We start from the raw sequence: 27,151 nt of genomic DNA, 5'->3' as shown, positions 1-27,151 counted from the left end.
CTTCTTCTTCTTCTTCTTCTTCTTCTTCAGCCATTTTGAGCCAGCTTTTCGAGGGGCCTTAAGATACCCGAAAAACTCACGAAACTCTGCACACTCGTCGGTCCCGGGTGTGGCATTTGATACTCTCCGGGCCCCGTGCAATGGGCCTGGCAAAATGGCCGCCCCGTGCCCCCTAGAAAATAACACATATGTAACATCACGAGATTGAAAAAAAATAAATGTAAAAAAAAAAAATAATAATAATATATATATATATATATATATATATATATATATATATATATATATTGTCGCCCTGACCCAAACCCAACAGGAAGTCGGCCATATTGGATTAAAGGTGCCATTTTAGTCACTTTTAGGTCTATTTGGGTCATTTTTATGCTTTGTACTTTGGCGAACTCCTCCTCGGCGTCTTACGGCATCGACCTCAAACTCGGCGAGCGTCTACAAGAGACCTCAACGGATGAAAAGTTATTATGAGATTGCGTTTTCGTGACCCGCCGCGGGCGTGGCAAGGCGTTGAATTTGGTGTCCGAAAAAAGGCCGCCGTCGACTTGACCTTTTTCTTCCTGCCCGGCGCTTTGGCAAACTCCCCCCAGGCCGTCGGGTCGGCTTCAAACTCGCGTCCCGCCGCCGCTCGCACGTCGACTCGTCGCCGCCCGCCGCTTCAATCCAGATCACGATTGTTGTTGTTTTTTTTTTTTGGGGGATTCTCGGCGTCCCCGCCCCCCCCCCCCTCTGACCCCTGCCTCTGTCCGGTTCGCTCTCCAGTTGACGGACCGACTCGGGGACAAGCCCAACGTTGTGGCCCACTTCCACGAGTGGCAGGCCGGCGCCGGGCTCATCCTGTTGCGCTCCCGGAAGATCCCCGTGGCGACCGTGTTCACCACGCACGCCACCCTGCTGGGCCGCTACCTCTGCGCCGGCAACGTCGACTTCTACAACAACCTGGACAAGGTGAGGGGGAGAGGAGCGAAAACGCGGCACCGGGTCCTTTCGACCACTCTTCTTTCTGAGCGCGCGCGCGCCGGTTGGTTTTTCGGGGGGCCGCGGCGACGCCGGGAAATCGGCGCAAACGCTCTTTCGCAGACACAACTCCCAACCCCCCCCCCCGCCCCCCCCGCGGAACGCCTCACGCTCGCAAATCTCGAGGCCATTTACAACGCGGTTAGCCGCGGGGGGTCCGGCTGTAATTTGTTCTGGTCAGCTCCCCGTGCAAAGGTCAGCGCAGAGCGAAAGGCCACGCGGCGGCCAGCGGCTGGTAATTGACAGCTCCCTGCATTGGGCGCGGGGAAGGCAGACTCCCCCTGGGCTCCGGAGTGACGTCAATGCCGATCACCTACGCACCTACGCCCGCGCAGGGTTCGGCGTCAACAGGTTGCTGTGAGCGGAGCGGGTTCGCCGGAAGCCACTCACGCCCCTTGGACGTGTGGACTTTTGCGCTGACGACCAGGAAACAACACTCGGGCGGCAAATGTTTCCCGGTCGTCGGCGCAAAAGTCCACACGTCCAGGGGGCGTGAGTCGAAATGTTGAATTGTGACAGAAGTCCACACGGGGCGGTTTCGGGGGGACGTGGTTTTCGTCCGAACCCGGGATTAAAATGATCCGAGGTCAGTTCATCCGGAATTGAAAAATGGATTTCTGAGATTGATTTAAGTTTAATCAGTTAGAGGCTTGGGAGTCGTGGACTGAGGTAATTTACGACTTAGTCCGGCCTTGGTGCTGGCTTTAGTCCAGATCATCCATTTCCTCTAACTGTCAAGGTCGACCCGGAGGCCACGCCCATTAATCCAAAGATAAACCCGCCTCTGGCCACTTGGACCCAGGTGATCTCTAATCCTCCTCCTGCGAAATCACATTTTTTTAAACCATGCCGAGGGCTTAAAGCGCGATTTGGCCTCGAGATTCGGCCTCGTCTGCGTCGGCGAGGAAAAAAGAAAAACGCCCCTGGACAACGCTTTTGGATCCTCTCTGGTCGATCTGTGCCGCAGTTCGACATCGACAAGGAGGCGGGCGAGAGGCAGATCTACCACCGCTACTGTCTGGAGCGAGCCGCCGCGCACTGCGCGCACGTCTTCACCACCGTGTCTGAGATCACGGCCGTGGAGGCAAACCACATGCTGCACAGGAAGCCAGGTGGGGACGCCTTTCACCGTGACGCCGCCAACAAAGCATGCCCACTACTACCACTACTACCACTACTACCACTACTACTGTCTACTACCACTACTACCACTACTACCACTACTACTACTACAACCACTACTACCGTCTACTACCGTCTACTACCACTACAACCACTACTACTGTCTACTACCACTACAACCACTACTACCGTCTACAACCACTACTACCACTACTACTGTCTACCACCACTACTACCACTACTACCACTACTACCACTACAACCACTACTACCGTCTACTACCGTCTACTACCACTACAACCACTACTACTGTCTACTACCACTACAACCACTACTACCGTCTACAACCACTACTACCACTACTACTGTCTACTACCACTACTACCACTACTACCACTACTACTGTCTACTACCACTACTACCACTACTATCACTACTACCACTACAACCACTACTACCGTCTACTACCGTCTACTACCACTACAACCACTACTACTGTCTACTACCACTACAACCACTACTACCGTCTACAACCACTACTACCACTACTACTGTCTACTACCACTACTACCACTACAACCGTCTACTACCGTCTACTACCACTACTACCACTACTACCACTACTACCACTACTACCCACTACTACCACTACTACCCACTACTACCCACTACTACCACTACTACCCACTACTACCACTACTACCCACTACTACCCACTACTACCACTACTACCACTACTACCCACTACTACCCACTACTACCCACTACTACCATCTACTACCACTACCACTGTGCTGTGTAGTACTAACCAGGTTAGTATGTGAGTGTTTTAACGTCTCAAACCTTAGTCTGCATCCAACAGTTGTACAAAAAGTACCAGGATCACATACACATTATGGTGAAATACCACTATAACGAGTACAGACAAAATGGAAATTAAGGACACACAAGTTTCAAATAATAAAACATTTTGGGGAAATGAAAGAAAACTTAATAAAACAGACCCAATAAATAAACAAAAATAAACAGGAAAATATGAGTGTTGGATGGATATACATTAGTTTACATACAGTATTTATTGAGAATATAAATATAAATAAATATATTCAAAAATAATTATATATATATATATATATATTCCTGTTTTTACAATCTTTTAAAATCTTTCCTGCTTTTATACCTCAAATTGTTGATGTAGAGGTCCATTCTAATATAAAGGTCCAATCTATACTCTCATCTATTCTATTCTCATCTCATCTACTCACATTTCCTCTAATCTTCTCTTATCTACTCTAATCTAATCTCTGGTCTGATCTGATGTCATCTGCTTACGTTTTATCTTTCAATACGTTCCACCTAATCCCTGTGTGTGGGTGTGTTCAGAGGTGATAACCCCCAACGGGCTGAATGTGAAGAAGTTCTCAGCCATGCACGAGTTCCAGAACCTGCATGCCACCAGCAAGGCCCGCATCCAGGAGTTTGTCCGAGGGCATTTCTACGGGTGGGTGAGATTAACACGCTTTGAAATGCTTTAAATTTATTTTAAATGCTTTTAAATGCTTTTAAATTATTTCAAACGCTTTTAAATGCTTAGTTCTAGAGATGCCCACACTTTGTTTTTATTACCACAGAGCCCCTATTGATTTATTATTATTATTATTTTTTTTTTATGATTTGTCTGCGTGTGTTCTTTGTAGATGTAATAAGCCTTTACCTGTGTTTTCTCTGAATCAGTTCTCAGGCTTTTAGGGACTGTAATACATTAGATCACCTCGGGGCGCTTTTGTGGATATGGATGAGGCCTAATCTGAGACTAAATCTCCCTTTTAATCTGGACTCAGTGACATGACCCTTCCCCAGTCACGGTTTAAAATAGTCTCGGACTCGACCTCGTCCTGGTTTGAAGAATCTGATTTCCAGAAGGAGGATTAGAGCTCATCGAGGTCTAAGCGAAGGTTTAAATTAAACCTTGGGATTAATGGGCGTGGCCTCCAGGTCGACCAGGTTGATCTGGACTAAGAGCATCACCAAGACCAGACAGAAGGAGCTGCCCAGTCCCTCATCGCCTCGGTCTAGGACTTCCTGGTCTCGGACTAATTCACCTTCAATGAAGCGACGTCTCTAACCCTCGTGGGGATCTTTGAGCCAATATTTGAGGGTTAGAAAACATTTGCCTCAAATCGTCCAAGGAGATCTCTGGCGACCAGCTGTGGGGGTGTGGCACCACAGGTTGGGAACCACTGGTCCAAATCATTCCTCGGAGACAATTTAGCAGTCGTTTGTCGTTCCCATATCAGCAGGGGCGTTGCGGTTCACCGGCGTTCAAGAATGAACTCCTCATTACGTCTGCGTGTTGTTTCGTCCCGACAGGCACCTGGACTTCAACCTGGAGAAGACTCTCTACTTCTTCATCGCCGGCCGCTACGAGTTCTCCAACAAGGGAGCCGACATTTTCCTCGAGGCTTTGTCCAGACTCAACTACTTGCTCCGGGTGAACACAACATTCTCAGTCGAAAGTGGCGGATTATTATTTTTTTTGTATTGTTGTATTTTTTATTTTTTTGAAGATTTATTTTCCAGTCAGCAACAGGATTCAAATACAATAACTAATAAGAGTAAACTTATTAAGAGTAAACCCACATACAACACAAACATGGCATTAAGAAAAAAAAAATGAAACACATTTTCCCCTTGAATAATAATAATAATAATAATAATAATAATAATAATAATAATAATTATGATCTTTGATGTAATGATTAATGATCTTTGAGTTTATGAGTGTTTAGATAAGTGGAATACAGTATTACCAGCATTCAATTCTGAAGATGACTGCCTCAAAGTTTATTTAATAAAAAAAAATAAAAATCCAAGTTTAGAAGGAGCAAGAGGTCTGGATTTTTTTTTTGGGGGGGGATAGTGACTTCCACTCTGATAATCCTTAAAAAGCAAACGTTTGAAAAACTTATGTCAAGGGATGTCGCCGTTCTCTAAACATTGTATATTTGCCTCTGTGTGTGTGTGTGTGTGCGTGCGTTTTCCCCAGGTTCATCGGAATGACGTGACCGTAGTAGTGTTCTTCATCATGCCTGCTAAAACCAACAATTTCAACGTGGAGTCCCTGAAGGGACAGGCGATACGCAAACAGCTCTGGTACACACACACACACGCACGCACGCACGCACGCACGCACGCACACACACACACACACACACACACACACACATACATACACGTGCACACACACTCACACATGCACACACGCATACATGCGCACCACACGCGCACACGCACACACACACATTCACGTGCAGGATAACATGGGAAGGAATTATGAGAAATAGGGTTAATATTAAACACAATAATAATAATTATTATTATTATTCTTTGTATATAATTAATTATAATAATATAATTGTTGTTGCATTTTTGGTGTTATATTATTTTGGACCCTAGGGGCCCTAAGCATTGGACTTAGCATTTGATTGATTGGTTGATTGATTCATTGATTGGAAGAATAAAACAGGTATCAGGTGTGTCAGTGTTTGGGAAGCCATCAACACGTAGCCATTACAGCCACAGCACAACCTTCAGGCATCGGAGAGGTTCACTGCCTTGCTTAAGGGCCGTTCCGCCTGCTGACAAGAGGGTTTCACCCCCCGGGTGCTATCGCCGGTGCAGAATCTAAAACCACTGGTTTATGGTGGCGACAATGTTGTTTTCTTACCACTTTAGTTGTTAATCCAAATGCGTAGTTTAGTCATGCAGTCAGAGTAGCCATGTGTCTAGTTGCCTGATGGCCGCTGTATAACAGCATCACACAGTCAGCGTACGGTTAGCGCGCACCGTGGGATAAATATGAAGCTTCTGACTTGGTTCTCTGACACCAACAGGGACACAACGCACGCTGTGAAGGAGAAGTTTGGAAAGCGGTTGTACGAGGCCCTGTTGAAGTAAGTGTCCAATAATAACAGGAAATAATATAATATAGGAAAACAACACGGGTTCCTCAATCATGGACAGACAGTCGGACGGATGGATAGAAGACTTTATTAAGCCCCAAGAGCACGTACTGTACACGCCGCTCGGGGACCCGCCTGAAATTCAACGTGATAAAATATTTCGAAACAATTAGACACCATTTGCATAGAAGTAAATGCTGCGAGGATATTGTCATACGAGAAGCGGGAAAAAACCCCACTATTTAGCCGTAAGAGATTTACATCCACATCGACTCCACCTGATTTGCCTGTGACATTGACCCCTCCTCAAATGCTTTTGCACCTGTTTTCAAACCCCGGCGCCCCCCAGTGGCCAAAGTGGTAGAGCCCCCTAGCTGCTCCCGGGCGGGCCCCCGGACCCGATCGCCGAGCCCCGTGCTAAAAATTTACGAACAGCGACCGCCAGTCGCCTCCATCCGAGCGTCTGTAGGGGGAGTGAACCTGAAGCAGGCGTGTCTGAAGAGAGACGTTGGGTTGTTTGTCCTCAGGGGGGAAATCCCCGACATGGACGCCATCCTGGACCGAGACGACTTCACCATCATGAAGAGGGCCATCTACGCCACGCAGGTATGCGAGGGGCCCCCGTCCCCCCTCCGTCTTCACCAGGGACCGGGCGTCCTCATTCGCACACGAATACAAGCTACAACGTGGGGATAGAGGGAGGATCCCCCCCCTGCCCCCCCTGCCCCCCCGTGTGTCCGGCGATAGTGGCAGGTTGAGCGCTAACTGTGTTAGCTCGATGCATGGCTGCAGAGGGGTTCAACTAGCCTAGCTCCTGTGACATGGAGAGAGAGAAAGTGGAAAAGAGTGGAAATATAAAAAAAACCAAAAACAAGATCTTTCGAGGTCGTTCAAAATGAAACTATTTTTTCCTTCAAATGTGTTTATCCATCCGCTGCCTGCAGCGATTATGGAAAACCAAGTGTGATACGTTGTTTTTTATTCTTTTTTTTCTATTATTTTGTTTTAATTTTCATAATTGTGTTATTATTTGGAAGAGCATATGTTTCACATTATTCTGGTATCAGTGGCATTACATGGACAAAGATATACAAAAGCCAATGATAATAATAATAATAATAATAATAACAAACTTTATTTATCAAGCACCTCAGTGGACATGTGGCCAAATGTGGAAAGTTAAACATGAAAACAAATATGCAAGATAAAACTATATCAATAAAGTACAAAACACTTCAACAGTAAAAGTCCAGAGTCCAGAAAGGGAGTTTGAAGAGATTTAAAAGAATTAAGTGACCTCGCTGTCCCCACATCCCCAGGGTCCTGCCAGAGTCCAGGGGCCCCAATGCCAGCGGCACGGTCACCAGATAACAGATAACAGTCAAACGTCGATAACTTTTAACAATAAATGATTAATAATAAGTCAATACGTTTTACCATTTTTTGTTGTTGTTTTTTTGGTGTGCGTGCGCAGAACACACCGTTTACCAGAGAACTGGAGCGTTCCCCTCACGCACCAAAAAAAAAACCAAACAAAATAAAACGCGGGCCATTCATTGAGCGGTGATGTCATGTTGAATGGGATCTTCCGGAGCGCTCTGTTTTTTGTTTTTTTCTATTTTTTCTTTTATGAATGGAGACGGCGCCGCCCCTCCACCCACACCCAGATCCATGTGAGCTACGGCCACGGCCGGTGATAAATCACCACGGGGGGGCAGGGAGAGGGACCCCCCCCCCAAAAAAAAACAAAAAAAAAACCACCCCATGAATGAACCTTTGAGCTACAACTGAGAGCCTCAATGACCTCCGTCGGACCGTCGGGCCCCATGCGCTCGGTTGTTAATGGCGCCCGGACGAGCGGACGCGCCGATAAAATAAAAGGGCCTTCCTCGATCAAACGGATTTATGTCGGTGTCGATATCTCCAGGGGCTTCCTAGAAATAGAATCCCAGGGGTCATTGATTTCGGAGCATTTGGGGGTGGCTGATGGAACAGAGCCTGCGGCCTGATGGGAAAAACGCAGTCGCTATTAATTCTGTTTTGAGTTTATTACAGACACACACACACACACGCACACGCGCCCACAAACACACACACACACACGCGCGCGCACACACACACACACACACACACAGCACCCTTATTCCATTACCGCTGGGTGCTGAGAAGCCTATTCGGGCGAAGTTTGGCAACGGAGATGGAACTACTGTTACTGGCGACCACAGCGTTTTTCACAGCCTCCGCCCTAACTCCACATTTTAGGCCCCGCCCTCGCGCCCCCGTCCCCCCGCCCCGTGGCCGCGGGACCCCCGACGGCGCCCGGGCTCCGCGGCGCGGGAACGCCGTCCGTCCGTCCGGAGGGGTGCAGCGCCGCGGGGGGGGGTGGGGGCTCTCACCGGGGAAAGTCGCCCGAAACACACACACACGGATGGCGGGGCGGGGAAGAGAGCGGCGGCGCGGCGATCATTAGCTCCCGCATAAGATATTCCTCTTCGCTGATCAATACCTTAGAGTCGGACTCCAAAAGGTTATTTTCCACGGATCACCGACTCGGTCTCATTACACCGGGCTCTTATTAGCCTTCCCGGCTCCGGCGCCCGTCTCTATGTGCACAACTTTTTTTTTTTTTAACCTTTAGCTGACAACCCATGACCATCGAATACATTTAAATGAGCAGGGAGCGCCGCAGTGCTGCCTCCGCAGTACCGCCCCAGATAATATTCTGTGATAATAACTCATTGATTGCGGTGAGGTCGAGAGCACGGCTTCAGCTTCGCATGCGGAAAACATGCAAACTCCACACAGACAGGCTCCTATTTAGGAGATAACCCGCTGGAGCACAGTGCCAACAGTGCCCCCAGGCGGGAATCGAACCCAGGACCTTCTTGCTGTGAGGCAGCAGTGCAATGCGCCACCGTGCCACACAGTTATTACACAGGTATTACAGTGTGCCACACAGTCATTACACGGGTACGGCCGTACGGCGTCATGAGGAAGAGCGCTGATGACAATGTGGTTTCTTGACGACATTGATGCGTGGATGAAGTGGGGCCTCCGCTGACGCTGACCCGATTTGAAATAATGGGTTTGTGACAAGAGATCAGCATCAAAGCAGACTTGCCCTGGGCCGGTACGGGAGAGGACAGGAGCCAGACGTATTCTCTGACGAATGGAGCAAAGCCTTGTACTTTATAACCCATCCGCTCACAGTACATAGGTCACAGTTCAGCACTTGTCGGACATGAATCTACACATCTCCTCTCCCCTCCTCGCTGGGGCCTCCTCCGCGTCCTTTCTCATCGGGATCTCTAGGTAGACGAGCTGGAGTAAACAGAAGTAACAGACGTTAGTCGTTGTACCATGCAATCACTATACAATGGGCTCTGACTCTTGAGAACCGGGGGCCCTCATTCAGACACCTCGACAGGGAGGAGAACGTTTTCAACGATTAATATCAAGCGAAATTGGTCAAAAGGGGGGGGGGGGGCTTAATGGGACGAAGCCCACGGGGGGGGGGATCCAAACCGCTCGCCCAAGACCACGGGTCTTCGCGGCCGTCCGGGAGGGAAAGTGTCGAATAAATCAGGAAGTGGGGTTTTTTTTAATTCAGAGAAGCCCAAATATCGTTAAAATTCAAGAAGATTATTATTGTTTGATGAGCATCGCAAAATCACCAAAGGCTGTTGTGCTGCGCTTGACACGACGTGATGGGGAAAGGGGAGAGCTGTCTTGTTTTGTTTTTCCCCTTCCGGTGCGACGGCGAGCAGCCTGCTCAGCCCGACGTCCGGGAACGAGTGGACTTCAGCTTTTGTTCTTGTCGTTTGTCGGATGAGGTGTGAAGCGCGCTGGGCAGCGCTGCCTCCGCCGCAGCTGCCTCCACTGGGCAAATGACAAACTGAAATAGTCTGTCTTTATGCCGCCGCTCTTTTCTCACATGCACACGCACTCGCACGCACGCCTGCACGCACACACACACACTCTCTCTCTCTCTCTCTCTCTGTCTCTCTCTCTCTCTCTCTCTCTCTCTCTCTCTCTCTCTCTCTCTCTCTCTCTCTCGCTCTCTCTCTCTCTCCAGAGGCACGGCCTTCCTCCAGTGACCACTCACAACATGCTGGATGACTCGGGTGACCCCATCCTGTCCAACGTCCGACGCATCGGCCTCTTCAACTCCAGGACGGACCGAGTCAAGGTGTGTTTACCTGTTCAACACCACACCCACTCACATGGAGAACAGAGTAGAACAGAGTAGAACAGAGTAGAATAGAATAAGATAGAATAGAACATAATAGGATAGAATAGGATATAATAGGATAGAATAGAAGAGAATTGAATAGAATAGGATAGAATAGAATAGGATATAAAAGAAAAGAATATAATAGGATAGAATAGAATAGAATAGGACGGCACGCCACAGATCCCGTGCAAAAATTTTTTTCTAAATTCAAGGACAAGTGGAAGGTACGATGTGAGTGTGTGTTTCAGATTTGCTCTAAAAATGAAACATGGGCACCTCCAAAACTGTCCTGCACACGCACCTCCACACAAATCCATATAATACCAATGTAATGTGATCATGAGTTGATCCCTGACGACTTGTCCAAGGACGCCTGGCTGGCAGCATCCTGGAGACAATCGTGGGAGTCAGCTGCGCCCTCGCGCATCCAACGATACATCCGGGACCCAGGAGGAGGTGTAAAAGGAGAAGACATGCCACGCCACCTATGGACCTCGCTGAACCGCCTGCGTACTGGCGTCGGGCGCTTCAAGTCCTCTCTAAAGAAGTGGGGCCTATCCGACAGTGCGTCATGCGAGTGTGGCGAACCTGAACAGACTGCCGAGCACATAATCACCAGCTGCCCCCTATACAGCCCACCCTCAGAAGCTGGCCTTTTTGACCTAGGAATGGAGACGAGGGCGTGGCTATATGACACTGAGTTAGCCATCTGATGATATACGAAAGAAGAAGAAGTGATCATGAGGGACACATATCAACAATCATAATGGTGAAAGTCGTACTCTGCAGCAGCACTTTGCAGGAATCTTTTTTTTCCCGTTAATTTGGGGGAAAAAAAAACAAAGTTTTGTTTAAATACGAAGGAAGAACCTGAACATAAACGAGGCGTCGCTGGCGCAGCGACGGTGGTTCCAGAGCCAGACAGCTCGACCGCGCACCGCCCGCTTCCACGCCCTTATTTAGCCAGCCCCTTTTAAGCAGCCCCTTGCGTTGCTGCGTAGCTGCACCTCCCTCCACCTCCCTCCACCTCCCCTGCATCCGCCCGTCGGGCTCATCCAGCTCATCCCTCCTGTGTTTCCTGGGCTCCTCGCTGGGAGTGATGAGCGGTGGAGCCCAGACGCCCAAACTCCGACCACGCAAGATAAATCAAGATCATTTTGAATTTAATGCAAGATGTCGTCCGTCAGGAATACAATTGATACCATGCTACGTTTTCGTTTACGGCTGTGGTAAAGTGAAAAGTTAGGTCGTCGTTGTCACCATGTGCAGAAAAATGTAGAGTCGTCGACACCGCAGAGCAAATCCCCCAAAAATAACAGTATGTGTTGTCTTAGATGTGTGTCTGGAGATGTGTGTCTGGTGTCTCTCTCTCTCTCTAAACGGGGACTTGACGTCCTCCACCCCTTTAGATCATCTTCCACCCGGAGTTCCTCTCCTCCACCAGTCCCCTGCTGCCCATGGATTACGAGGAGTTTGTCCGCGGCTGCAATCTGGGGGTGTTCCCCTCCTACTACGAACCCTGGGGATACACGCCAGGTAGCCTGCGGGCGTGGCACGCACACGCAGGCACACACACACACACACACACACACACACACACATACACATACACGAGCACGCACGCACACACACACTCACACACATAAACACAATAATGTTTTTTGGAGTAGCTTTGCGCTCTGTCCTCCAGGTGAGTGCACGGTGATGGGGATCCCCAGCGTCACCACCAACCTGTCGGGTTTTGGTTGTTTCATGGAGGAGCACGTGTCAGACCCCGCTGCGTATGGTGAGACACACAGACTGATGGACAGACAGACTGATGGACAGACAGACTGATGGACACACAGACAGACTGATGGACGGACAGACTGATGGACACACGCACACTGATGGACAGACAGACAGACTGATGGACACACAGACAGACTGATGGACACACACACTGATGGGCACACAGACAGGTGGACACACAGACCAATGGACACACAGACAGATGGACGGATGGCTTAAAAAAATTGAAAATCCCTTTTCTTTGTATAAAAGAAGGTCGCGTGGAGAACGGGCATCGAACTCGGGGCAGAACCCACGTTGCATTTCAATCTGGCTTTTTTGGTTTGTTGCTCAGGTTGTGATGGACTAGCTCTCCCTCTAGTGGACAGAAAATAACACACACGTCTTTGTAGTCGACTATTAATCCCTCTTAGTCATCTCCCATTTCCGAGTTTCCTACCTCGGCAGTGGGCGTCGACTCCACATCTGGACCGATGCCTTGCTCAGGGGCATCGGCAGGAGTGTGTTCTGTCATGCCTCTTAAATGTACTTTACATTTTGGAGCAGGACGTTTAATGACTGTTATTGACAATTATCAAAGATCCTGTCTCACTGACTCGTGTCCCTCATGGACTGGTCTCCCCCTCTCTCTCTCTCTCTCTCTCTCTCAGGGATTTACATCATGGATCGCCGGTTCCGTTCCGCGGACGAGTCGTGCAACCAGCTGACCCAGTTCATGTTTGGGTTCTGTCAGCAGTCCCGGCGGCAGCGCATCATCCAGAGGAACCGCACCGAGCGTCTGTCGGACCTCCTGGACTGGAGATACCTGGGGAGGGTCCGTACCGCTGCAGAATACTGATATTTCTATATTATAAATAAATAAATAAAATGTGTGTGTGTGTGTGTGTGTGTGTGTGTGTTCGTGTGTGTGTGTGTGTTGGTACACCATCAAAAATGAATACATTTGATAAATGAAGCTTGAAATATGTGTATATATGGGTGAACTGTATATGGGTAAATGACAAATAAGGTTTTTAAAGGAGTTTGTGACATAATTTGTTATCCGTAAACGGTAAAGCCTCTAAAACAGACATTTTTAGACTTTTAATCCACAAAGTGAATGAACTTAAAAAGACACTGGGTTTTCCACCCGGGGGACTTTCTACAGATGTTTTTTCTCTGTGTGACATGCGTCTTCATATTTGTTCACATCTGAATGACAATGAGCTTCTGTGTGATTGGCAGTTCTACGTGCACGCCCGCCTCCTGGCGCTCAGCAGAGCCTTCCCCGACAAGTTCAACGTTGACCCCATGGCCCCGCCCAAGGTGAGGAGACGCAGAACAGGAAACACGGATCATCCAAAAATTAAACGGGGAAATGAACAAAAAAAAGTGGCGGAGCACTCAAATGCACCACAGGCTGCGGGGTGGACGTAGTCCAAGGACGTGGTTGAAGGACGTAGTCCAAAAATGTGGGCGGCGGCGGCGACACGGAATGCAACGTGTTGCTTTTAAATCAGCTGACGTCATATAAACCCAATTCATTCATCGACCACAACACTGTCACATCGTAACCACAGCTGGACTCATGTTTATGCGATTAGCCACGCCCACCTCAACATGCGGCCGTGACGTCAGGTCGTGGAGACGGCACAGAGCGAGTTCGGCAGTGTTTTTACTCTAGATGTAGTCTTTCTGTCCTATTCTCCTACTTGTACAAAACAAAAAAACGTGAACGTAGCTAAGAGACCGTTCCGCTTTAGTTTTTTTTTTTTGGGGGCGTAAATACTCTTTACTTCAAAATAAAACGCCCTAAAAGCAGAACTTCACCGCCCTAAATAGCTATGACACTAAAACTGACTGATGTGCCACCACCCGGCTGCTGCCGCTGTGGCAGAGGCACGACCACGCCCCGCCGTCACGACACCGCCCAGATGTAAAACATCGAAGGATTTTTTTAACCCACTAACTTCTACTTACACATTAAACCTCCATTTTTCCTGTTTTTTCGCCTGTTGTGCCTGAAAAAAAGGTTAAAGAAAAAACTTTTTTCAGACCATCTTCTCATCTCATCTTTTCAAAATTGTAAATTATAAAAAAAAAACCCTGATAGTTGCTCTTGATTCCGTTCATACACCTGTCACGCAGCGCAGGAAACCTCCACCTCTTTATGATGTCACAGATTTATTTGGGACTCTTTCCCCCCCGTCCGCAGACCGAGGGCTTCCCCTACCCCCGCCCCTACTCCGTGCCTCCGTCGCCCTCCGCCTCCGTCCACTCCACGCCGCACCACAGCGACGACGAGGACTACGACGAGGACGAGGAGGCGGAGCGGGACCGGCTCAACATCAAGGCTCCCTTCGTCCTGGGCGGCGTCGCCGACGGCAACAAGACGCGGCCGGAGGCGTGGGGGAACTGAGGCTTTGGGGGGGGAACTGAGGTGAAGCAGGCGCGCCCTCCACGGCCACGCCTTCCACGCCCACACCCACGCCCACGCCTTTCACGGCCACGCCCTCCACAGCAACACCTTCCACGCCCACACCCATGCCCACGCCCTCCACGTCCATGCCCTCCACACCCTCCACGCCCACGCCCTCCGGGTCGTTCCAGGAGACGGCTGCCGATTGGCCTTTTGTATTTTTCAGAATTTTTGAAAAACAAAGAATAGTTTTGGGTTTTTTTTTTGTTGACGTTTCATTGTTTCATTGTCTAAATAACTTACGTATAAATGTATAAACACATATTTCTTATCGTACATCACCGCCAAACGCCCACAAAAATACTCAGGGCTTAATTCATTAACAAATAAAATAATTAAAAAAAACATGTTTTTTTCCATAAAATTTATTATTTATTAAATTTATTCAAATTCAATAATTTATACAAGAATTATTAGAAATAAACGTTTCTCTCTATTATCCATGACGGGATAGATGGGATCGGTTTGACATCACACATTATGAAACACCAGATGATCAGTGATGAATGATGTCATAACTGAGCAGCTGTTGGATGATGTCATAACTGAGCGGCTGTTGGATGATATTATAACTGAGCAGATGTTGGATGATGTCATAACTAAGCAGCTGTTGGATGATATTATAACTGAGCAGATGTTGGATGATGTCATAACTGAGCAGCTGTTGGATGAGCTCTGCTCTGCCTGATGTCACTGAAAGAAACAGTTTGTTCATTTTGGAGGGAAAATGAGTTGATGTGACGGGGAAATAAATGATCAATATTTAAATATGAAAAGTTGTTTTTATATTTTATTAACATGTAGAAAACATATTATTATTATTATTATAAACATTATTATTAATAATATTGTTATTAATATTATTTACTTTACATCAATAGTTTTTAGCTTTAACATGTTTTACTGAGCAAACGACTGAAACGGAATCGCTCTGCTCACGCTTTGCCGTTTACACCTTCCACACCTTCAACACCACCTTCCGCACCACCTTCCACAACACTTTCCACACCTTCAGCACCTTCAACACTTTCCACACCTTGAACACCACCTTCAACACCACCTTCCACCACACCTACCACACCTTCACCACTACCTTCCACACCACCTTCCACACCTTTAGGGTGACTGAACCCTGAAGTGCCCTCAATGAGCTTCTGTATGAAGGTTTGTGTGGGTGGGTGAGTGTGAGGCTTGTACTGTAAAGCACCTTGAGTGGTCACAAGACTAGAAAGCAGGATATAAAATGCCTTCCACACCTCTGCAAAGCACAGTCCTTACCTCCACCTTCCCACCTTCTGCATTCTCAGTGCATCAGTCTGGATCTGGTTCTTTTCACTTTGGACGATTGTTTTTTGATGTTAACGTAACTGGAGGTGACGCAGATGTGGACAGAAACAAATGTATTATATTATAATATTATATTATATTATATTATATTATATTATATTATATTACTAATATTGTAATATTACATAATTAATATTATATTACTAATATTATAATATAATAGTATTAATATTATAATATTATTTTGCTAATATTATATGATTATATTACTAATTTTATATTATTAAATAGCTTTTACATATTAACACAATATTAGTTTGGAAAATGTTGAAAGCAACAAGTCGACAAGGTGGATGCCTGAATGTGCAGCATATACTGTATGGTGCATGCCCAGCTTTCAATATTACAAATGTTGTCATACACACATGTATATATACACACACACACACACACACAAAAAAATATATATTATAAATGTGTGTGTGTGTATGTATATATATATATATATATATATGTATATATATATATACACACACTCACACACACATACACATACTGTATATATACACACAAACATATATATATATATATATATATATATACACACTCACACATGTGCACACACACACACACACACACACACACACATATATGTGTGTGTGTGTTTCAGGTAATGTTTACCACATTTCATATTGTTATTTTCTCATCCGTAGGGAGACGCTGTAATAACTTGAAGTTATTGTTGATGGACCAAAACAATGTTACGTTGACGTTTAAAAATGCAAGTTAAAATGTTTTTCCTATTCCTCAGATATTTAATGCGTACTTAGCCCGAACCGAAAAACCTTATCATGTGCGTTAAGTGTTTTTTATTTTAATTGTGTATCATACATAAATTATGAATGAAAACTATGAATGAACACGTGAAAATACTGTCGTAAGAATTCAGTTTGATCTAGTCCGCTCCCAAGCCATGATTTAAAACACATTTTATTAAAACAACACATCAGGGGTGGTTCATATTTACAAAACACACTTCTTACAACAGATCGTACAACAGATTCAGAAGTATTCAGAAGTATTCAGAAGATTTTAGAAGTATTCTCGCTTCCACAGCGGCAGATCCTGGAAGTACATCTGTTCGGGGTTTTCATTGGCTGGATAGGGAGAGAGAGAGAGACACACACACACACACACACACACACACACACACACACACACACACACACACACACACACACACACACACGGAGAGTCAAGAACAAAAAGTCTCTTCAAATCTCACACACACATATACACCCACTCACACATACACACACACACACACACACACACACACACACACACACACACATACATATGCACACGGAGAGTCAGAAAGGGAAAGTCTCTTCAAATCTCACACACACACATATACACACACAAACACATACGCAATATACACACACACACGTACACACACACACGCAATATACACACACACACACGCATTCACACACACACCGACACACACACGGACAGTCAGAAAGGGAAAGCCTCTTCAAATCACACATTCACACACACACACACACACACACACACACACATACACACACACACGCAATATACACACACACACACACACACACACACACACACACACACACACACACACACACACACACAGGTATTTTATACTCCCAAAATAAAAATGGAAGCGAAATGAGAAACAGCTCAAACCACTGAGTGATTGAAAAAACAGGAAATCACTGCCAACGTGACTCCAGCACACGCAGTGAATTCCACGGCTCACTCACGTTAGGGTTTGAGAATTTCAGGGTTTGAGGATTTGAGGATTTGAGGATTTGAGGATTTGAGGTTGCCTGCCACAGCAAGGGCGTGCCTCTGAGGGCGCTCCCCCACACCCACCTTCCTCCCCGTCACCCCATCTTCCTCCCCCTCACCCCACCTTCCCTCCCCCTCACCCCACCTTCCTCCCCCTCACCCACCTTCCTCCCCCTCACCCACCTTCCTCCTTGGCCTGCTGCAGGAAGTTGAGCAGCACCGTCGCTGCTTGGTTGACGCTCAGCTTCTCTGTGTTCTGACTACGGGTTTCTGTAAAGAACATAAGTCAAATTGTCATAGATATAACACCATTATAACAAATAATACAACTACAATATATGAATATAATACAATTATAACATAAATTATATAATGTTATTTAAATATAATATAAATATTATAAAATAATAATACAAATAGATAAATAATAATATATAAGAAATAAGTAAATAAATTAACCACACTAAATTCCACCAATATCCATAAATTATTACATTTACATATAAATTCACTACTTTTTCATCTTATTCTCTCAGTCTGAGCTCCAACATACAAGTGGCAAGACATAATAATAATAATAATAATAATAATAATAATAATATTAATAATAAAAACCTCCAGTTATTATCAGATTAAAGAGAAACACATAAAGGTGCAGGCAGTGGGGTGGTCTGTACCTAGGTGTAAGGTGTCGTACACATCTCCCTCTTTCCCGTCCTCTGAGATGAACCTTCGACCCTCTGGAAGAGAAAAATTATAATAATAATAAAATAATAATAATTATTATATATATATATATATATATATATATATATATATATATATATATATATATATAAAGATTGTTCTGGCTGTTTAAATTCTCCTGTTTTACTGTAATTATAATAGGATGCAGCATTACGTACGGGTGCCCTTTAGGTACAACATCGCCTGAGGAGTCCAGTTCCTCCTTTGGAAGGAACCCTTAGAGAGGGAAGTTGGGACACTATTCTTACATTTATAATAATAATAATAATAATAATAATAATAATAACAACAATTTGTAATTTAGATAGTATTTGTACAACAGCTGTAACTGTTGTGTTTATTATTATTTATTGTTGTTATTTTAAGTTATAGTAATAATCACTGATATTGTTTTTATTATTGTTGTAAACAACAACACCACTAATAATAATAGTAATAATAATAATATTACATCAAAATAAAATCATAAAATCTACACTTATTCAGTATAAATATGATATTAAACTTACCTTGGGTGCACTCCACGAGTGTGAGACGAACGTTGCCAGAAGTAAAAGGGTCAGTAAGTAAGAGATAGTGACGCTCTTCAAACCCTGTCCCAAAACACAGCAAAAATATATTGTGGATTTATGGTTCATGGAATAATAACGAGACATTTGACATGGAAAAGCAAAGCCCCGTGCGCGTTGACAACAGCTTATTTGTGGGAGGGAAAACAAGGGGGAAATTCCAGATGAATAACTAGTAAATGATGGTGGTGGAGCGGGAGAGAGACACACTTACTTTCATTGCGACAGCGACGCAGATGGAGAGTGAAGCAGCGTGCAGCACAACCCGGAGAGAGGGAGTGTGTGAGGGAGAGTGTGAGCGAGCGAGTGAGTGAGTGTGTGTGTGTGTGTGAGTGAGTGAGTGAGTGAGTGAGTGAGTGAACAGCATCTCAGCTTCCATCCATATTTATACTGTGGTGGGAGGAAACCAGCCACTGAGATGATGGAGAGTGTGTGTGTGTGTCTGTGTATGTGTGTGTGTGTGTTTGTGTGGGTTTGTGTGTGTGTGTGTGTGTGGGGGGGGGTGCGGGGGGCGGGGCGGGTTTGTGTGTCTGCGTGTGTGTGTGTGTCTGTGTGTGTGCAGGGTTATGTGTCTCTGCGTGTGTGTGTGTGTGTGTGTGGGGGGGGGGGGTTTGTGTGTCTGCGTGTGTGTGTGTGTGTGTGTGTGTGTGTGTGTCTGGGGGGGGGGGGGGGGTTTGTGTGTCTGCGTGTGTGTGTGTGTGTGTCTGAGGGGGGGGGGGGGTTTTGTGTATGCATGTGTGTGTGTGTGTGTGAGTGTGGACTGATGCGCAGATAAATCCTCCCCACATCCAGTATATTAATTTGTTTGTTTTATTTTTGCAGTCATGGCCGGTGGACTAACTGAAAATGCCTCCGTGGTTTTGATGTGCCGTGTTGTAAGTAACAGCCATGAGGAGCTTTTATTTATGTTTTTGCTCATATTGATGTTTGAGCGTTTTTGCTGCGTGAAGCGGTTCCAGGTGAATGACGTCCGCTCTCTGTCCACGAGATCGGAAGTCAATGAATGGGGAAGCCGAGCTCCATTAATTTATTTGTTCGTTATTTGTAGAAGTCAGACATTCTCACTGATGCCTTTCTTGATATCAGTCAACGTAAAGATCTTCTGGAAATTGGTGTATAAATAGATCCAGGGCAGCACAAAGTGAAATTCAAGGACTTTAAAGTACTTCTTTAAGCACTTTTTTTTTCATTTTCAAGGACTTCACACAAAAAACCTCCATCAATTTCCAATGTGATCTTTATTAATTATAATCCAATCCCATTGTCTATTAATATATTTATTGTACTGTATATCTATACATTTATTATTAATCACATAATATACTTTTATAAGTGTCTCTTTCCCACCATTGAGGATTTAATTTACATTTCCGTGGCATCATCTACGTCGTAAACGTGATCCCACAAAATTGTAATTATGTTAGATTTTAATAACAAAACCAAGCGGAATATCACAGGTTTTCAGTGATCGACAAGGACTTTAAGGATTTTCAAAGATTTTTCAAGCACTTTTTCATTTTCAAAGTATTCCAGTACTTACATTTTCTGAGGATGAAATTCAAATACCTCAAGCACTCTCAAGGACCTGCTCAGATCCCTTTGTATGTGTATGTGTATATATATATATATATATATATATATATATATATATAGCTTCTGCAATCGTACCATATACTGAATTTATCGATATAGAAAGAAAAGTAAACTGCAAAACAAGGACGGCTCAATATTAACTTTCATTTATTTACAAAAGTGCACACGGCCAAACGTCGTAATGTCAATACAACCTGAAGAAAAGAAGCACGCAGCTCAGGAATCACAGAAATGATTCCCATATGGCGTCTGCACCAGTCCTTTCATGTGGAGTTGTTGAATTAATCCAGGATTCTGACAACAACAACAACAACAACAACAACAATAATAATAATAATAATAATAATAATAATAATAATAATAATAATAATAATAATAATAATAATAATGACATTTAACAGTCATCAAGGCTTCTCTCAAATTAGATGCTTCGCTGCTTTGGGACCTCACTACAGCGAGGGAATTCTTTAATGAGGAAAAACAAAATCAAGTCGTGAAAATCATCATCATTATCATCATCATCATCGTCATCATCATCATCTGCCAAGCACACCGTGCCAGGCAGCCGGTTTTAGACCACAGACAGGATTCCAACAACTGCCACGCCCGGTTGTCAAGAAGCTCCGAATTGAAGAGGAAAGGAGGGAAAAAAAAAACAACTTAAAAAGCGATGGCACTTCCAAACAAGGGTGGAGCACAGGTTCCATGTGGCGACTCGCACCGCCTCCCTCCCGTGACTCCCCTCCATCTCAGAGAGAGGGGGGGGGTGGAGTATCCCCCGTCTTCGGATCTTCCTCGGTCGTCGTGGTAGCTGGGGGTGGTGGGGGGGGGGGACTCGTCTCCCCCTCCTGCCCCGGTGACCTTTCAACTCGGCGGCGCCGTCCAATTTAAAAAGTACAAATACAGTCTTTCGCCCAGGAGCGGGGATGTTACATTGAATGGAGGGGGTGGAGGGCGGAGGGTGGAGTTGGGGCTCGGAAGTGTCCTGGCTCTGTTTTTTTTTTTGGGGCTGATTTTGTCGCTTCCCCGGGTGCAAAAGTCCCCGTTATACCATCGTGTTGCTGTCGCCCACCTTGTCCACGTACTGCGAAGAAAGAGAAGAGAGGGAGAGACGTTGGGGTTGTCAGTCTGGGGGACAAAGCCGCCACCTGTCGCCCTGACCTGCGCCACATGAGGGCGTAGCGTTTGGGAGCAGGTTTTTAAGGAGTCAGATGTTAGAGTGCCCCCCCCCCCCCTTCCCTCTCATACACCTACAGCGCAGCCCCACCGAGGAGGCTGGAGGGTTATCTGTGAATGGGAATGAAAGGAGCGCATGCGGGAGGCGACTTGAGGCGGTGACACAGAGGAGGAAACTGGTCAAGTCAATCAGGAGTGAATTAAGCAACGTTCCCCCAGGCTGCGTTCACGCCGCCGGCTGAAACCACCCGACTCTCATGTCATCAGAACGCATTTCCCTCAGACGCCGGCTCGCGCAGAACTTTACAGACGGAGCGTGATTTGTAAACCGTGACGCAGGTTCGTACGCTGCGTACCTCGAAAGATGCCCCGGATAGACAAAAACAAAAACAAACTTCCACTTCTGATTTCGACTTTGCCTGTGGCGGTGGCGGGGCGGCAGCTCCCCGCTCGGAGGCCTGAGTACGACGTGCGCATGCGGGGTTGATTTTTGATTTTTTTCCCCTGCTGCTTCCTGAGTGGCACGCGGTGCACGTGGAACGTCCGCGTAAACAGGTGGGTAAAATAAATCGTGTAGACGCGACAAATCGGAAAGCGGCGTAAACTGATTTTTCGGAAAAGGCGTTTTCCTTCTTCCGTTAAAAACAACAACAACAAAAAAACACTAAATAAAATCTCCGTCCACACGAGGACGCAGAAATGATTTAAAAAGCGCTCGCCAAGCACTCCAGGCCAGCAGGGGGCGATAACAAGCGATAAAAATCCTGACGTCAAACAGCGCAAAGGAGCGTGAGGAGAGTGCAGCGCGTTCGGCGTAGCACCATCATGATGTCCACACACAGCTCCGTACGGACGCCGCTCCTACAGGTGGAGGCACTTTCAACCCCCCTGGTGGAGACACGGAGACCTGCACCACGTCGCTCGCGGCTTCCCCGACGTAGGTCCAGGTCCCGACGTCGGCGTTCTTCAAGGAAGCTCCGTTTCCCTTCCGCCGCAGGAATGCACGGAAAACAAAAAAGTGAAAAATCTCCCCCCCGGAAGGCGTCGTGCCCGGAAAGCCTCGTTGCCGGTCCCTAAAACGCCGTTTTCGTGCGGACGGGGCCCAAACGGAGAGACAAACGCGGCGTCAAAAACATCCGCGCTGCGGCGTGAACGCAGCCCGCGTTGCTCTGCGGTGACGTAGCGGTTAAATACACATGCTGACATGCAAACGGAGAATCGGCAGTGACTGACCACGACTGCTGATTGTCCTGGCAGCCTTAGGAAGGCTTAAGAGAGACAGAGAGACATTCACCTCAAGACAAAGCTTACCACACACACACACACACACACACACACACACACACACACACACACACACACACACACACACACACACACACACACACACACACACACACACCACCTTCAGTAGCCACAAAACCAACCCACTGCTCTCCACAGAAGAGGCTCTTGGTTGGAGGCGAGGAACCGCGACATAGAGCTGTCACATCTGTTACATAATTCCCCGATCGCAATAATTTGAGCAGATGGGCTTCTTTCCCGCGAAACCGTTAAGATTTCACGAACACGCGTTTCCATCGAGATTAAAGGGGACTTTTAAATCAATGCCAGAAATGTGGCAGTAAATAGGATGTGAATGGGGTGTGTCGGGTCGAGACAATTCAACTCTCACCAACTGCCAATGGCTCCTCTGCAATAGGTTCAGATGTTTTATTCGATTAATTTATTTTTTGTTTTATTTTATGCCACTATGCTCGCGGCATACGACGGAAAACAAACAAAAAATAAAGACAATTCAAGTGGTAAACATAATAATTTGTGTGACAATTAATTGTCCACTCTCAAATGTCAAGCTTGTGACAGCGCTACTAGTGTGTTAGCGCGTCTCTTGTTTCCGCAGGACACGTGGTTATTTTAATGGCCGGCAACGTCTCTCCGACCGTATGCACCTCCAGCTCTGCTGTTTGCGGTCAGCGTCAGTGTGTTAAATGTTAAAAAAAATTAAATCATAATCTTCCATGGTAACAGCCCCGTGAATTAACTTTGGGGTATCGAATTGAGTCACCGAGGCCTTTTTTTGAACCCTGTGAGGTTTTGTGTCTATTGAGTTCTCCAACGTACCGACCATGTTTACATGCAGGTTGCAGTGGGTTCTTTTCTTTTTCTTTTGTATAATTATTATTATTACTATTTTTTGGGATTTGCATCGATCAAATCCCGTTAAAAGCAGCCGGGTTGCCGTACTCCGGTCAGCTGCTCATGTCCATATAGTAATCCCAATCACAAAGACATTTTAATTGAGCTTCTCTGGCGGAAAAAAGCTGCATCTCTGCATGTGAACAGTGTGGACTCGACGTGGTCTCAGCGCCGGCTCATACTTACTCCGCTGATGAACGGTAAGTTCAGAAACGACCCGAGCACCGGTATTCTTCTGATGAAGCCTATTACCACTGGGAAGAAGCCCCTGTTTGGGATAAGACAGAGATGGATCAACACAAGGAGACGCGTGCCACAAATGTGAGTAAGAGAGCGCGAGGGACAATGTCGTGCCGTCCCCGGCTCGGAACTGTGACTTGAGTCTGGAGGCGGAGACGCCCTCGATCCCTTTGTCTCCCTCACCTAAATAAGAGGAAGAAGCCGTAGATCTCCAGCACGACGCCGACGATGGGCCAGCCTATTAGCACCACCAACACGCCCCCCAGGAAGAAGCTGGTGGCCTTCACCTTGTGCTTCTGGAAGAAGAAGCGGAAGGTCCTCTCGAGACCGATGACAAAGGACAGTCCGGCCACGAACAGGATCTGGAAAAGAAAAAGATAGCGAAGAAATAGTGACTGGGAGCGTGAGAGACACGGGCAGTTAATCCCCAGGGAGAGAGAGACGGATTCAGGACACTCACGTTTCCAATGGCCAGGAGGGCTTTGTCAAAGAACAGGATCATTCCGAAGAAGAGGAAGAACACGCCGAAGCCTGTTAATCCCATCCCAATCTCTGAAGGACACAGACAAGAGGAGAAAATGGTCAAACAAATGGTATAATAATAACAATAATAATCCTAAATGTTGTTTGTTGACGTTCCGTTTGCATGAATGAAGTGGCCTCTGGATGGACCACTCAAGGCACAAACACTGAAGATTCTTTGCGTCGAGTGAAGAGAAACTCATTTCATCAATTGTCAGAACAAACAATCAGCGTTTCATTCTCCCCTTAAAGACACTTGACGCTCCAAGCTATTTACTCCACAGGAAATTACATGATTTATTACTAGGTTTATGCTGGACGGACTGACAGAGAGACAGGAAGATAGATAGATAGATAGATAGACAGACAGACAGATAGATAGACAGATAGATAGACAGATAGATAGACAGATGTTACAGCTGCTCACATCAAAACAATTGGCAACAATAATAAAGCAACAAAAATTAAAAACAGAAGAAGCGGCGTTGAAAAAAACCATAATATGAACGACAAACAAAAAACATCAGTTTCAACAATTCACTGTCAATCGGGAAATTGTGCAAAACTTTTGCATATTGATAAAACCTGTAATGCAGTGACCATGTGCACACTTGTTATTATTAAAGGATCATGATTAGAATCATTATTATTCTTATTATCATTATTATAATTATGATCATAATTATTATTATTATTATTATTATTATTGATTGGATCATAACTTGATGAGAGTATCTTCCCAGCTAGCTTACTGGCGCCTGTCGGCTACAGGCGGTTAGCCTGGCGGACAAACGTGGCGCTACTCTGCGGCCGCGGCGGAAGACGGACGTCCTTACTCTGGGAGTCCGTGAGGGAGATCATGTTGAGTTCGGCGCCGAGCGGCGAGCGGGCAGCCCGGGTGGAGGAGGCCGGTGCGAGGCGAGAGGGGGCAACAGCTGCCACTCCACTGCGGCGACGGCCACGTCTTCTCCCGGCGACGGCTTCCGGAAACGCGCCGCCGCCCCCGCCGGCGACGGCTTCCGGAAACGCGCCCCCTGGCGGCGACGACATCCGGGGGCTCCTCTGGTGTCGCGTTCAAAACGGTCCCCCCCTCCCGCTCGGCTGCTCCGCGGCGTTTACGGGAGTCGCGGAATTTTCCAAAATACATCCTTTGACGAAGAATAGAAATAGAAAAACTTCTCTCACATACATTTTCTAAATAAAAGAAAAAAATGTACCCCTGTGTCTTTTCTGCCGTTTTTTGTTTTTGTTTTTAGCTGAAGCCTTTACATGTTTTTATTTGCTCCAAGTGACTTTGTATGAACGACAACACAACCTGAACAACCAGGAACAATTGAACAGGGAGAGCTGATATTTATTTAGACTTTTTTCTTTCCTTCTTTTTCTAATTATTATTTTTTTGTTACAAACGTTATCCATGTTAGTAGAACTCAAAATAGTTTGTTTGAAGGCCGTATCAGAATCAGAATCAGAAATACTTTAATAATCCCAGGGGGGAAATTACTTTTGTTACAGCTCCAAATCTACATACAACATATTTACATACAACATATAATAATTATTAAGAAACATATTTTTATATATATATATATATATATATATATATATATATATATATATATATATATATATATATATATATATATATATAAACATATCTATATACACATGGTAAAGTGTAAAACTGATAACATATTGGTGATTGATGATAAAATAATGTATTTTTTCCTATATAGATTTAAATATAACTAAATATATATTACATTACATTACATTTCGTCATTTAGCAGACGCTTTTATCCAAAGCGACTTACAATTGTTCAAACAGCGACGGACGCAGCCATCAGGAGCAATTAGGGGTTAAGTGTCTTGCTCAAGGACACTACAGCATTCTAGCAGGAGGAGCCTGGGATCCAACCAGCAACCTTTAGATCACTAGCTCTACCGCCTGAGCTACCATCCCCTATATATATATATATATATATATATATATAAATAAATGGTGTGGAGTTTTTATTTTATTTGCCATCAGCAATACACAATACATTACAATTTCTATGGCTTATACTGTATATCTTAATTACATTTGGTCCACTTGGCATAAGTTACATAAGAACATGGAGCAGCTCAGAACCATCTCGCTGCTCAGCTTGAGGGGAAGGTATTCTTCGCCATCCTATCCCGTAGGTTGACGGAGTTCCTCCTGAAGAATGAGTACATCGATACCAGAAGGGTGGAGTCCCAAAGGTTCCAGGATGCCTGGAGCATACAGGTGTGAGCATGCGTCTCGGATTCAGCAGAGCAGGCGGTTCTTCTGCAGCCGACGGTCCCCTGGGAGGAGCGCACGGAAGAGGCCAACGAGGGGAAGCGTGCCGAGTACGCCGACCTAGCGGAGGAGTGC

The 27,151-nt window shown here is 45.9% G+C and overlaps 3 protein-coding genes across 3 annotated transcripts in view; 1 reads left to right on the top strand and 2 right to left on the bottom strand.

Annotated features, from left to right (window-relative positions):
* Positions 1-15,729, top strand: part of gys2 (glycogen synthase 2) — a gene marked incomplete at both ends in the record, with an annotated part of 21,003 nt that extends 5,274 nt beyond the window's left edge. The window contains 15 exons of the mRNA XM_080022324.1: positions 772-957; positions 1,994-2,138; positions 3,532-3,649; positions 4,519-4,639; positions 5,195-5,301; positions 6,042-6,101; positions 6,638-6,716; positions 10,186-10,299; positions 11,754-11,880; positions 12,035-12,130; positions 12,786-12,949; positions 13,360-13,440; positions 14,330-14,520; positions 14,636-14,714; positions 15,502-15,729. Coding sequence (XP_079878450.1) covers positions 772-957; positions 1,994-2,138; positions 3,532-3,649; positions 4,519-4,639; positions 5,195-5,301; positions 6,042-6,101; positions 6,638-6,716; positions 10,186-10,299; positions 11,754-11,880; positions 12,035-12,130; positions 12,786-12,949; positions 13,360-13,440; positions 14,330-14,520; positions 14,636-14,714; positions 15,502-15,729 — 1,896 coding nt within the window. The remainder of the gene's footprint in view (positions 1-771; positions 958-1,993; positions 2,139-3,531; positions 3,650-4,518; positions 4,640-5,194; positions 5,302-6,041; positions 6,102-6,637; positions 6,717-10,185; positions 10,300-11,753; positions 11,881-12,034; positions 12,131-12,785; positions 12,950-13,359; positions 13,441-14,329; positions 14,521-14,635; positions 14,715-15,501) is intronic.
* Positions 15,730-16,972: 1,243 nt separating this feature from the next.
* spx (spexin hormone) lies at positions 16,973-19,240 on the bottom strand (the record flags this gene model as incomplete). The annotated part of the gene is made up of 6 exons (XM_080022323.1): positions 16,973-17,037; positions 17,888-17,974; positions 18,382-18,444; positions 18,610-18,667; positions 18,961-19,044; positions 19,235-19,240. 6 exons carry the CDS (start codon positions 19,238-19,240, stop codon positions 16,973-16,975), a joined length of 363 nt encoding a protein of 120 aa, XP_079878449.1.
* A 1,823-nt stretch (positions 19,241-21,063) lies between these two features.
* On the bottom strand, positions 21,064-25,725 carry golt1ba (golgi transport 1Ba). The gene is made up of 5 exons (XM_080022734.1): positions 25,587-25,725; positions 24,689-24,780; positions 24,412-24,590; positions 24,175-24,256; positions 21,064-21,697 (listed from the first exon to the last, which is right to left on the bottom strand). Exons 1-5 carry the CDS (start codon positions 25,609-25,611, stop codon positions 21,659-21,661), a joined length of 417 nt encoding a protein of 138 aa, XP_079878860.1. The 5' UTR covers positions 25,612-25,725; the 3' UTR covers positions 21,064-21,658.
* Positions 25,726-27,151: the final 1,426 nt, after the last annotated feature.

The sequence above is a fragment of the Zeus faber genome, assembly GCF_960531495.2.
Source record: "Zeus faber genome assembly, chromosome: 21".
NCBI lineage: Eukaryota > Metazoa > Chordata > Actinopteri > Zeiformes > Zeidae > Zeus > Zeus faber.
This window is presented reverse-complemented; position numbering and strand designations above follow the sequence as displayed.